This window comes from Leucoraja erinacea, chromosome 19, assembly GCF_028641065.1.
Source record: "Leucoraja erinacea ecotype New England chromosome 19, Leri_hhj_1, whole genome shotgun sequence".
In the NCBI taxonomy this organism is placed as follows: Eukaryota; Metazoa; Chordata; class Chondrichthyes; order Rajiformes; family Rajidae; genus Leucoraja; species Leucoraja erinaceus.
In genome coordinates, this window is record NC_073395.1 from 4416471 (window position 1) to 4428602 (window position 12132).

The 12132-nt window shown below is 38.9% G+C and overlaps 1 protein-coding gene across 1 annotated transcript in view; it reads right to left on the reverse strand.

The window, feature by feature from the left end:
* The window catches only part of cacna1c (calcium channel, voltage-dependent, L type, alpha 1C subunit), a 309696-nt gene that overhangs the window by 79578 nt on the left and 217986 nt on the right, over positions 1 to 12132 (reverse strand). The window contains exon 31 of the mRNA XM_055650124.1: positions 5831 to 5914. Within this exon, the coding sequence (XP_055506099.1) occupies positions 5831 to 5914 (84 nt within the window). The remainder of the gene's footprint in view (positions 1 to 5830; positions 5915 to 12132) is intronic.

The window sequence follows — 12132 nt, forward strand, 5'->3', positions numbered from 1 at the left end:
TGAAACAGCATTCTTCACCAATCTTGTGGCTATTACACAGTTGTTAAGTTTACTGACCTATAGTTCGCAAGTTTTTCTTTGCAGACATTCATAAATAGATGCACAACATAAGCCAACCTCCTGTCTTGTGGAACATTCGCCCATGACTGACATAATTCAGATATGTCCATTATAACTCTAGCCTCCCAAGTGATGTTTGGATATATCTCATAAGGACCCAGAGATTTATCTACCTTCATATATTTTACGACATTCAACACCTCCTCAAACATACAAAGGACTCTCCTCAAGACATTAGCATTTAACTTGCCCAAGTTTCCTAATCTAACCTCCATGCCTTTTTCAGAGGTAAAAACAGAGAAACAAACATTGTGGTCGATCTCTGTTGCTCCACACATTGAATACCACTTTGGTTTTCGAGGGACCCTATTCTCTTTCACATTTTTCCCTTAATGTACTTATACCATCTCTTTGGATTCTCATTACTCTTATCTGCCAGAGCTGTATCGCAAATCAGGTCAAACACAGGCAAGAATTTCTCCTGCAGAATACCGCCTTCCATTCGCCCAGCTGATGGATCAATATTCCTTCATGCTGAACAATGTTTTAAGAAATATTAAGAGAACAGTGTAATGTGTGCAGGAAGAGTCCTGATGGAGTCCTGATGCAGACAGGTTGCAAGAGACACTAGCGAGGGAGATATCCACATCTCAGTTGCCAATACCTTCAGGGGATCTTATTGAAACATAAAAGATTATTAAGGGCTTGGACACGCTAGAGGCAGGAAACGTGTTCCCAATGTTGGGGGAGTCCAGAACCAGGAGCCACAGTTTAAGAATAAGGAGTAAGCCATTTAGAACAGAGATGAGGAAACACTTTTTCACACAGAGAGTTGTGTGTCTGTGGAATTCTCTGCCTCAGAGGGCGGTTCTCTGGATACTTTCAAGAGAGAGCTAGACTCCTAAAGATAGCGGAATCAAGGTATATCGGGGAGGGGGGAAGGCAGGAATGGGGTACTGATTGTGGATGATCAGCCATGATCACATTGAATGGCGGTGCTGGCTCGAAGGGCCAAATGGCCTACTCTTGCACCTATTGTCTATTGTCTATTGCCAGTGCATGGCGATGGTTGCAGAAAGTGGCACTGAACTGTCCTCGAGAAAACAAAGTCCTTGCTTCATACATATATGTGATATTGCCAAAAAAACACCTGCTGCTCGTCCCATCAACTGGGTTAATCTCTCATGGATTCCATTATGCTTAAAGTGAGGGTTAAGGAGCTGGCTAGTTGGGTGACTTTCAGCTGTAAATGTCTACAGTCCAGGAAACGAAGACTGCTGCAGGATGAAGCCATCGCAGTAGTTGACTAACCAGGAATCTTGAGGGGGGAAAGGTACCTCAACTGCCAAGATGGCGACACTCTGCACCTGTGAGAATTGCAAACCCTTGTATCCAATTAATTGGTGTATTTGCAAAAAAAAAAGTTGGTATAATTGCCCACTCTGCCAAATTGCCATGTAATCCTGCCCAACACCTGTGCGGGCAGTCAGTGAAAACCCGACATCACTTGGTAGTTAACTTTTATAGCCATCTGTATAGGAGGTGAGAAAAAACTTTTTCACCCAGAGAGTTGTGAATTTATGGAATTCCCTGCCACAGAGGGCAGTGGAGGCCAAATCACTGGCTGGATTTCAGAGAGAGTTAGAGAGAGCTCTAGGGGCTAGTGGAGTCAAGGGATATGGGGAGAAGGCAGGCACGGGTTATTGATAGGGGACGATCACAATGAATGGCGGTGCTGGCTCGAAGGGCCGAATGGCCTACTCCTGCACCTATTTTCTATGTTTCTATCAAGTCCATTTGGTAGAGAAAAATGCAGGAGAAACTCAGCGGGTGAGGCAGCATCTATAGAGCGAAGGAATAGGTGACGTTTCGGGCCGAAACGTCACCTATTCCTTCACTCCATAGATGCTGCCTCACCCGCTGAGTTTCTCCAGCATTTTTGTCTACCTTCGAATTTTCCAGCATCTTTCTTGATCAAATCGATTTGGTCGTAACTACTGTTGAAGCAGACTTTAACTGTGTGCCCCAACTTTATACAAAGATTCCGAGTTTCTTCACACACTAATATTCAGATATGTGGGGAAAGTTATTCTCGACCGGAACATCAGATGTGAAGGTATGGACCCTAGTGGCTGTGCCTTTCTATTCATCCCCTCCCACCTCTCAGATGTGTCTCCTGCTGTTATTGCTCTTGGGCTGTATCTAAATTCTAAAGAAAGACAGTATACATATGCCCATGCTGACATGATAGTTCGGAGTTCCAATGTCCCCATTATATACAGTCATCTTAAATGTTAACAGTTTAACTGTAATGCTGATAAAGATCTAGCCACGATTTTTATGGAGAAAGCTTGTCACAAAAAGGTCAAGAAAATAGCAGTGAATTGATGATGGATCTTAATGATGGATTTGTTTGTCAAATTTTCACTTCCTTGCACTGGCCCAGTGCTCTCACTTTGCTTTCATCAACGAGTTCCAGGAGATCTCAAACATGTGTATCTATGGTTAAACTTGCAAAATCCATGGTAACATTTCACTAATTTACTGATGAACATAATAAATTCGTCTCCGCTCGGATCTGGTATCTTATCTGGTAATTTCTTTCCCACTGGTTCTCGAGCCCATAATTTCCTGATTTTTGCTATGCCCCTCTTGAAACATAAAGAACAACATTGGCTCTTCTCCAGTTGTCTGGGAACTCTCCTGTGGCTAATGAGGGTAAAAAGATTTCAGTCGAGGCCCCAATAGTCTTCTGTCTGTGGTAGACAAAAAAAGCTGGAGAAACTCAGCGCATGAGGCAGCATCTACGGAGCGAAGGAAATAGGCAACGTTTCAGGCCGAAACCCAAGGGTTTCGGCCAGAAACGTTGCCTATTTCCTTCGCTCGGTAGATGCTGCCTCACCCGCTGAGTTTCTCCAGCAATTTTGTCTACCTTCGATTTTCCAGCATCTGCAGTTCCTTCTTAAACAAAAAATCATCTCCTGTTTGGTTGTAGCATGCACATTACGTGATAAAGTTAAATGCAAAGGTTTGAATACGGTTAAATGCAAAGGTTCAATCTTAATTGTCTGTCAATTTCAGTGCAAATTAAGGTTATCAATCCAAACATTTACACACTCATCACTGCACACTATTTAAAATGTAGCCAAGGTTATCCATGTATGGTATACCATATTTTCTAATCAAAGAAAAATGTTGTAGCACACTATTAATCCTACAGAATACAATGCTATGAATTAAAGAGACATAGTCTCTGTCAAAACCACAATATCAAGTTTGCAGTTGAAGATGTGTACAATTTTATTGCCCATTATGTTTGGCTGTATATTTAATTCTGGACATGAATAATAGACAGGCAGGCGCTTCAGCACATGTAACGTGCCAAGGTGAACAGTCACTGAATGAGCTATTGTATCAATTTAATCTCTTCAACCAATTGCGAAACAATTTTAAAAATATATATTTATATTGTACGCGGACTCCTGTTCAAGAAATGGTGGACTTCTGCTGGAAGCAGCTGCACACTATTGCAGGGACACAAAAAAGCTGGAGGAACTCAGCGGGGGCAGCAGCATCTATGGAGCAAAGGAAAAAGGCAACGTTTCGGGACGAAACGTTGCCTTTTTCCTTTGCTCCATAGATGCTGCTGCGGCCGCTGAGTTTCTCCAGCTTTTTTGTGTACCTTCGATTTTCCAGCATCTGCAGTTCCTTCTTAAACATTATTGCAGAAACTCAGCGGGTGAGGCAGCATCTATGGAGCGAAGGAAATAGGCAACGTTTCTGGCCGAAACCCTTGGGTCCCGAAACGTTGCCTTTTTCCTTCGCTCCATAGATGCTGCTGCCCCCCGCTGAGTTCCTCCAGCTTTTTTGTGTACCTTCGATTTTCCAGCATCTGCAGTTCCTTCTTAAACATTATTGCAGGGATCTGGTTTCATAGACATTATTGCTAGGAGCACTGATACCTTGGCCAACGACTTCTGACAGATACGTGTATTATAGTCACTCACACCAAGAAAACCCAAATCATGCTTTGTGAACGAGAGGTAACGCATAGTCCAGTTGTAGACTGTATAGCAGGTGTTCAAATGCACACAATCTTATGACACAGCTTTTTTATTTTAAGTTTTAATTACACTGAAGTTCCAGTTGCAATGATATGTAATTATTAATCTTTCAGAAGCACTGTTACTATTAATCAGACTGCTCCTTATTGATGAGATTTCATTATAAAAGTGTTTCATAGTGACCAAAATTGCCGACATGGAAATGAAGCTTGAATTGAGATTTATTATCGTAAACAATGAGCCAGGTCACAATTTTTTTTTTAAACCTATTTAAACAATAAACATGAAATATATTTGCTCAGAAATACTTAATTATGCAATTCTATTCAAATCAATTTTGGTAAACAAAAATGTTTAACTATTAGTCATTTTATTTTTCAGCATTGCTGTTTGAGCAGTAATTTGGTAAATGATGGGAGCTTGCGAACCTTTTGTAGATTTACACAGTCCAAAGTTAGGCAGGTTCTACTATCCCTTGACTCCTCTAGGGGCTAGTGGAGTCAAGGGATATGGGGAGAAGGCAGGCACGGGTTATTGATAGGGGACGATCAGCCATGATCACAATGAATGGCGGTGCTGGCTCGAAAGGGCCGAATGGCCTCCTCCTGCACCAATTTTCTATGTAATAATAATGTGATCTGCTCCCAGGTGAACAAAGACTTACAACTATCACTTTTCACAAGTGATGGGTGTTGACCTCTCATTGTACTACAAAGTGGGCAAGTATCACAGGAACTTGGGAGCTGAAGCTAAATACTGGCAACAGAACATCATTTTCGATGTTTTGTTTCACAAAATCAGCATTTACTTTTGTTTTATTTTTGTTGTTTCTGCTTTTTTGGGTTTTATTTCCAGATTTTCAAATGGATTTCAACTTCTTCAAGTTAAGAATGACCAATTTGCTTCCAGGCTTATATACAGAGTCTTCTGGTAAATAGACAGCTGTTGTCTAAAACTCAAACTTTCTGTTTTTCCTATGTGAGATGCATTTTTTTCCCCCTTGTGCCTTTCCACAAGAGCAGATAAATCAGTAGTTCACAAAGTTCTACAGTATTGCAAATGATGTTTTCCTTTTCACACATGCTAACCTATTGACACCAGTACTTATGGAGATGTTTTTTAATTTATAGTTGTCTTGCTAAACAACTGCCGATTGGGAAATGCATATTTCATTCTCCAAAGGTAGACAAAAAATGCTGGTGAAACTCAGCGGGTGAGGCAGCATATATGGAGAGAAGGAATAGGCGATGTTTCGGGTCAAGACCCTGGTTCAGACTCATGTCGGGGGAGGGGTAGGGGGCGAGAATGAGAAAGGAAGTAGGAAGAAGGATTTCGACCCGATACGGCGCCTATTGAACTTGAACTTGAACTTCCATCTCTCCACAGATGCTGCCTCACCCGCTGAGTTTCCCCAGCATTTTTTGTCTACCTTCGATTGTTCCAGCATCTGCAGTTCCTCCTTAAATATTTCATTCACCAGTCTAATTAGGTACTTTTTGGTCTCACTTTGTTTTTAATGCAGAGGTCAGAGTAATTGAAAACTAAAAGCACTGTAGACATAATGCTGCACTCTCAACTTGCTATACAGTTTAAGTCATGCCAGGCTTGGGGGGAACGGAAGGTGGATGACATTACAAACATAAAATCGTAATTGGAAAATAAATTGGAAAAGTGGAGCAGGCATGTACATTGAGATGGTTACTTACGTTCACCTCTGTGATTGCTATATCAACAATGCTACCCACAACAATCAAGGCGTCAAATGTGTTCCATGCATCACAAAAATAGTGCTGCATGTGAAAAAAGAGAAAGAAAACGGAAAAGAAAGGAGGGAAGAATAAAAAAATAAAAAAGGGGAAGAGAAGAGAAAATAAGAGAAAGTGGTTACATGTGCACAGAATTTACTCATACGGATAAGATTATCTATGAAGAGTTAGTTGCCTCTCAACTCCTTGTTACCTAGATATTCAGGGCTTCAGAAATGTTAAACCATTTCCTTATAGCACTAAACTGATATGCTTTCACAAATGCCTCTGTTATGGTTTGACCTGCGATGATTTCCTAACTCTGAAGTCTCGCCAGTTCCGTCAGGGGTTCTTGAGTCTTGAAACTTGCAGATTAAAATAATTGATAAAGTGAAATTGGTTAAGAAACAAAGAAAAACACACACGGGAGTGATTTGGAATGGTGTCATATATACTCACATTGATCTCACTCAGAATGACGTCTATAATGCTGCCAATTACGATGAGGAAGTCAAAAACATTCCAGGGATCACTAAAGTAACCCTACACGATGCAGGTGGGGATGGGGGTGGGGGGGTGAAAGGCAGGTTAGAACTTCATCTTAGACAAGACTATATATGGCAAATATTTTCACATTCGATAACCTCAAGTCAGCTGAACAACACAGTTTGACACCGCTTGTCGTATCTATCCTGACGCAAATCAACTTTTTCCTCCTTAAGCCAAAAATACAATTTTATAATTGAACTATAGTTTTATTTTACAAAAATGATCTATTTTCTCTTCTGGTTTCTTTAGATTTTATCATCATGAAGACCGGGCAATTTGGTACAGACTTTTATCTTGTCTGCTTTAATGAGAGGCTGAAACTTTTCATGAATTTTCTTCCCAAAAAGGGTCTTCCAGATCTCTGATTAGTTCTCCTGCAGCTTTGCTGCTGTCCCTGCAGATTCATAGTATCTCATTGCAGTGCTGCCAGGAATATTTGAAGGCAGCACATGCTGTCTGCAAACAATGCATTTTAATTTAATGATTCAATTGTAGTTGCCAAGATGCAGCCCTTCTGGAAGTATAGCTGGTGTGTTTAAACTATGTTGTAGGCTTTTAACCGTTAGTCTTTTGTGTCCTGATTTGAAAATAAAATACAACATTCAGTTATTCACAATAATTAGTACAAAGTATAGTTAACAGTTATAAGACTTGCTATCGTTTAACAATATTGAATTGTATAGATTTAGTCAGGTTCCTTACAGATTATTTGGAATCAAAAATTCACGAGAATGCCAATCTCATACGTATCATTGGCATGCACGACTCTCAGCCAATCCATTGAGAAGCTATTAACTTTAATCATGAAGCTAAAACATAAATAGTTTGGGGACCAGGGGCGTGGGTAATGTTAAAAACAGCATTCTCAGGCACAGCACAGCGCAGCCAGAGAGCAAAATATTTATAGAGCATTAATGAGAAGTGAATTTCTTCAAGACAAAGACCTGCGATGGCAATAGTATAATAATAATAATAATAATATATTTTATTGTCATTGCACATAAGCGCAACGAGATTTGGTATGCAGCTTCCATCCGATGTCATAACATAAATAACTAATAAGGTTTAGATTTAGATTTAGATACCCCGAGAACATGGATTGTAAAAAGAACAGTCAAACAGTCAAAACAGTTCAAACAGCCTAAAGTGCAGATGTGTTGTGTTGTGTGACGTGACCATTCGAGGGGGACAGTCCAGGTGGGGTGGGGGGGCACTCAGCAGGGCCGGTTCAGAGCCGCTATAGCTCTGGGTATTGGTAGTTGTTGGTAACTAGTTAGTAGTTGTTGGTAACTATTCTCTAACTATTGGTAGTTGTTGGTAACTATTCTCTTAGTATTTGCCGACAAATATTTCATTTTATTAATTTTAGTAATCCGACTAAACTTTAGGATAATCTGAATGGACTATCACTTAACAAAATTTAAACAAATGCCTCTTTAAATCTGGGCCTGGTTTTCAAAGTATTACATGAATTGACATTGTTAGATTAAAATAGATCTTAGATCAAGGGTGCCTTTTCCCACTGGTTAGACTGCAACCAGTTTATTAAAAAAATAGCATTTTCTTTTCACTTTTACTCTATTAATAAAACCAAGGACCGTAATTACCATTCTCTAAATAGTCTAAAAATGTCCAATCATCTTCAAAGAGTGCCCTCCATAAAGTTTAGGACAAAGACCCATCATTTATTTATTTGCCTCTGTACTCCACAATTTGAGACTTGTAATAGAAAAAAAAAATCACATGTGGTTAAAGTGCACATTGTCAGATTTTATGAAAGGCCATTTTTTATACATTTTGGTTTCACCATGTAGAAATTACTGCTGTGTTTATACATAGACCCCCCATTTCAGGGCACCATAATGTTTGGGACACATGGCTTCACAGGTGTTTGTAATTGCTCAGGTGTGTTTAATTGCCTCCTTAATGCAGGTATAAGAGAGCTCTCAGCACCTAGTCTATCCTCCAGTCTTTCCATCACCTTTGGAAATGTTTATTGCTGTTTATCAACATGAGGACCAAAGTTGTGCCAATGAAAGTCAAAGAAGACATTATGAGACTGAGAAACAAGAATAAAACTGTTAGAAACATCAGCCAAACCTTAGGCTTACCAACATCAACTGTTTGGAACATCATTAAGAAGAAAGAGAGCACTGGTGAGCTTACTAATCGCAAAGGGACTGGCAGGCCAAGGAAGACCTCCACAGCTGATGACAGAAGGATTATCTCTACAATAAAGAAAAATACCCAAACACCTATCTGACAGATCAGAAACACTCTTCGTGAATCAGGTGTGGATTGTCAAGGACCACTGTCCGCAGAAGACTTCATGAACAGAAATACAGAGGCTACACTGCAAGATGCAAACCTCTGGTTAGCTGCAAAAATAGGATGGCCAGGTTACAGTTTGCCAAGAAGTACTTAAAAGAGCAACCACAGTTCTGGAAAAAGGTCTTGTGGACAGATGAGACAAAGATTAACTTAAGTGATGGCAAGAGCAAAGTATAGAGGAGAGAAACTGCATGCAAAGGATATGCAACAAAATACTAAACATGACCACTTTCATTTACATGACATTGTCATGTCCCAAACATTATGGTGCCCTGAAATGGGGGGTCTATGTATAAACACTGCTGTAATTTCTACATGGTGAAACCAAAATGTATAAAAATGGCCTTTATTAAAATCTGACAATGTGCACTTTAACCGCATGTGATTTATTTCTGTCACAAATCTCAAATTGTGGAGTACGGAGGCAAATGAATAAATGATGGGTCTTTGTCCCAAACATTATGGAGGGCACCGTACATCCCCAAACTTCACTGTTCCTGCATCACTTTCAGACTTGTACCATGTGGGTCATATTGTTGATTCTCACAAATCAGAAAACAAGACATCTGAATTTAAAAAAAATTGTCCATTACATTACAAAATTGTCCATGCATTACAAAAATAAGGTATGGGCTTGAATAAGCTAGGATTTAATTTACGCTATGATCAACAAATGCCATTTCTACAAGTCTACACTTCTAAGTTAATTATGGGAAAAAATTAATTTACCTCTCAGAGCAAAGATCTTTGGGAGGCAAAGAGGTTCTTCAATGCAGAATGTTGGAGCATCCTAAACTTGAATCTGGGTTTAGACTGCACTTCTTGCCCCTGAATATTATCATTAATATATCAAAATGGTACAATCTCTAGTTCTCCACCAGATTCTAATTCATTTTGTTGATCAGTGGATATTTATCGTAACATTAGTGCCCTAACTCTGTTGACATGAGAAGAAGGATATCTTCCAACCTGGTTAGAACATAATTCTTGTGCATGAAAATGTTTAAATTGCTTCCAGCTCCACTACATATTTAATTCTGTCCGTTGAACATGCTTGAAAGTACTGCGAAATTTGATTGAATATCACAAGGTGACCTATTGTCCTTTGTAGTCCATCATTGAGTGGGAACTTAATATGTTGGGGATTAACATTGATCACAAATGCCATATTTCTCCCCAAGTATTCTTATAAAGAATTCTTCTTATATAAACATGTTTCTGTTTGGAAATAATTAGACTGCATCAAATTAAATTTAATGTAGATATTTATAGTTTAAATGTCTCTATTTATTCGTTTGTCTCGCACTGTTTATAATGGTTTTTGGGATTTCTAAACATGACTACTTTCATTTACATGACATTGCTGTGTCCCAAACATTATGGTGCCCTGAAATGGGGGGGACTGTGCATAAACACAGCTGTAATTTCTACATGGTGAAACCAAAATGTATAAAAATGGCCTTTATTATTTTGGGATTCCCTTTGGCCCATAAGAATGGCTCTATTGTGATGAAAGGCAGGGTCTACGGGGAAGGTTTTAGCTATTGACGGAGTGACACAGTTGCTTCCCGTTGCTCTAAGGCAGAAAAGAGAAATATTAGCTAGAATTCCTGCTGCTGTTTGTCATCCAGCTGTGCCAGATGCACGGTCTGTGAATGCAGACAGCAGGTTAAGGGTAAGATTAGGCTCAGACTGCATGGTTCATTAGGCTGCCAATATTCACCAGCTTGGCTCACAAGAAGAATGGCCTCGGGCATATTGGCCGACTGTCCTTAGAAAACATCAGTGCCTTCAGGAGAGGGGTAAAAAGAGAAAGACTTGGAGGTGGGTGACGAGCCAAAGACTCATGTTCCTAGGAAAGGAAAATTATAGTTTCATACACACATGTGTTACACTACGATTTTTTAAACTATATTAATCAAGATTTTGATGTTTTCCATTTATAAGACAAATAAAGTTGTGATATCTTTAAAAAAAAACAAAGACAGTCCTATTTTCAATATAAATACACAAAAAAAAATCAGTCATAGATTATGCCATCTGTACAGCCAGTGTTAAAACCCGCACATTATTTTGTTAAATAAATAATTGTGATTCTTTATTAAGACTTGTGCTGATGAAATGTTTAAACAGTACACGTATTCCGAGTACACAAACTGCGTTTCACTGGATTAAGGAAAGCAAATGAAGCAAACTCATTCATCAGCTTTGTATCATTCTTACCAACAGGTAAAACAGAAAAGAAAAAGCTGTGGTCAAGTATTAAAAATGAACTGATTCAAGAAACTGTTCCCAAAGTCAATGGAAGAGCGTATCTGCTTTCAATCCTTTTTTTCTTAATTGCTTGCCCTGGTTTCCAGGGAGATTAGGGATAGGGAGGAGAACTAAAGGCTGTTTAGCCCAGGCTCATTTATGTATCACACCAGGTTCAAAGACAGAAATAGTGCTTGACTGATAAAACTTATTTGTTTTATAAAGTTGCTGCTTTCACCTGCACTTTTTAACTATTCGTACTGTTTTATCAGGGACTGGATTGGTTTTATTTTATGTGTGAAATTTTTAAGTTTTATGTGCGATGCTCCGGTATTCCCTGGGAAACATCTTCTCATTTTGCACTGTACAATTGTTGCTTTGCAAGATGACAATGAAGGTTGATTGATTGATTGATTGATTGATTAAAACAAGTCATTTTATTTTTTGTGATCATGATGGCAGCAAATACCTCAATCACCCTTATAATAACAATACGGTGTGGCGAGGAAATTAAATAGTTAAACATCATTTAATTATTCCAATCACACATGTTATTTACAAATATGCCTCATCTGCTAAAATACTGAAACAAGAGGTAGTGTTTGTCAAGCAATGAAACAAAGAAGTTTCTCTCCTCCTCAGTAATCCTTTCTTCCAAGACTGATGTGAAACCACTTCATGTTGTTGAAAACCTCTTTCAATAGGAAATAATTCCTTTACCACGGGACCAGCCTTTAACAAACTTATTGGTTCCTATTAATTAATTAGAGGCAAGACTATATCTTCATAACATCGATAACAGCAATCCAATTAATTTTATCAGTATATCCACCTAGAGTTTCCCAATTCAAGAATCCTGTTGTTTAATTTTTGTTTAAGTATATTTGCCATAATTATAAAGTGTCTCTGATACTGAGTCTCATCCACAAATTATCAACTAATAAACTAATCATACAGAAAGGATGATGAAATGATTAATCTCTAGGATAATTAAACTCTGTTAGAATTGCATTGTTGTTTATGCTTTAATGGTTGATACGTTTAATATTTGCAGTGCTAGAAATGGTGAGTATTCCCCCCACCAGCAAGTTGGCTGCAATGCTGGTGCACAGGTTGCCTGTAAAAGGTGC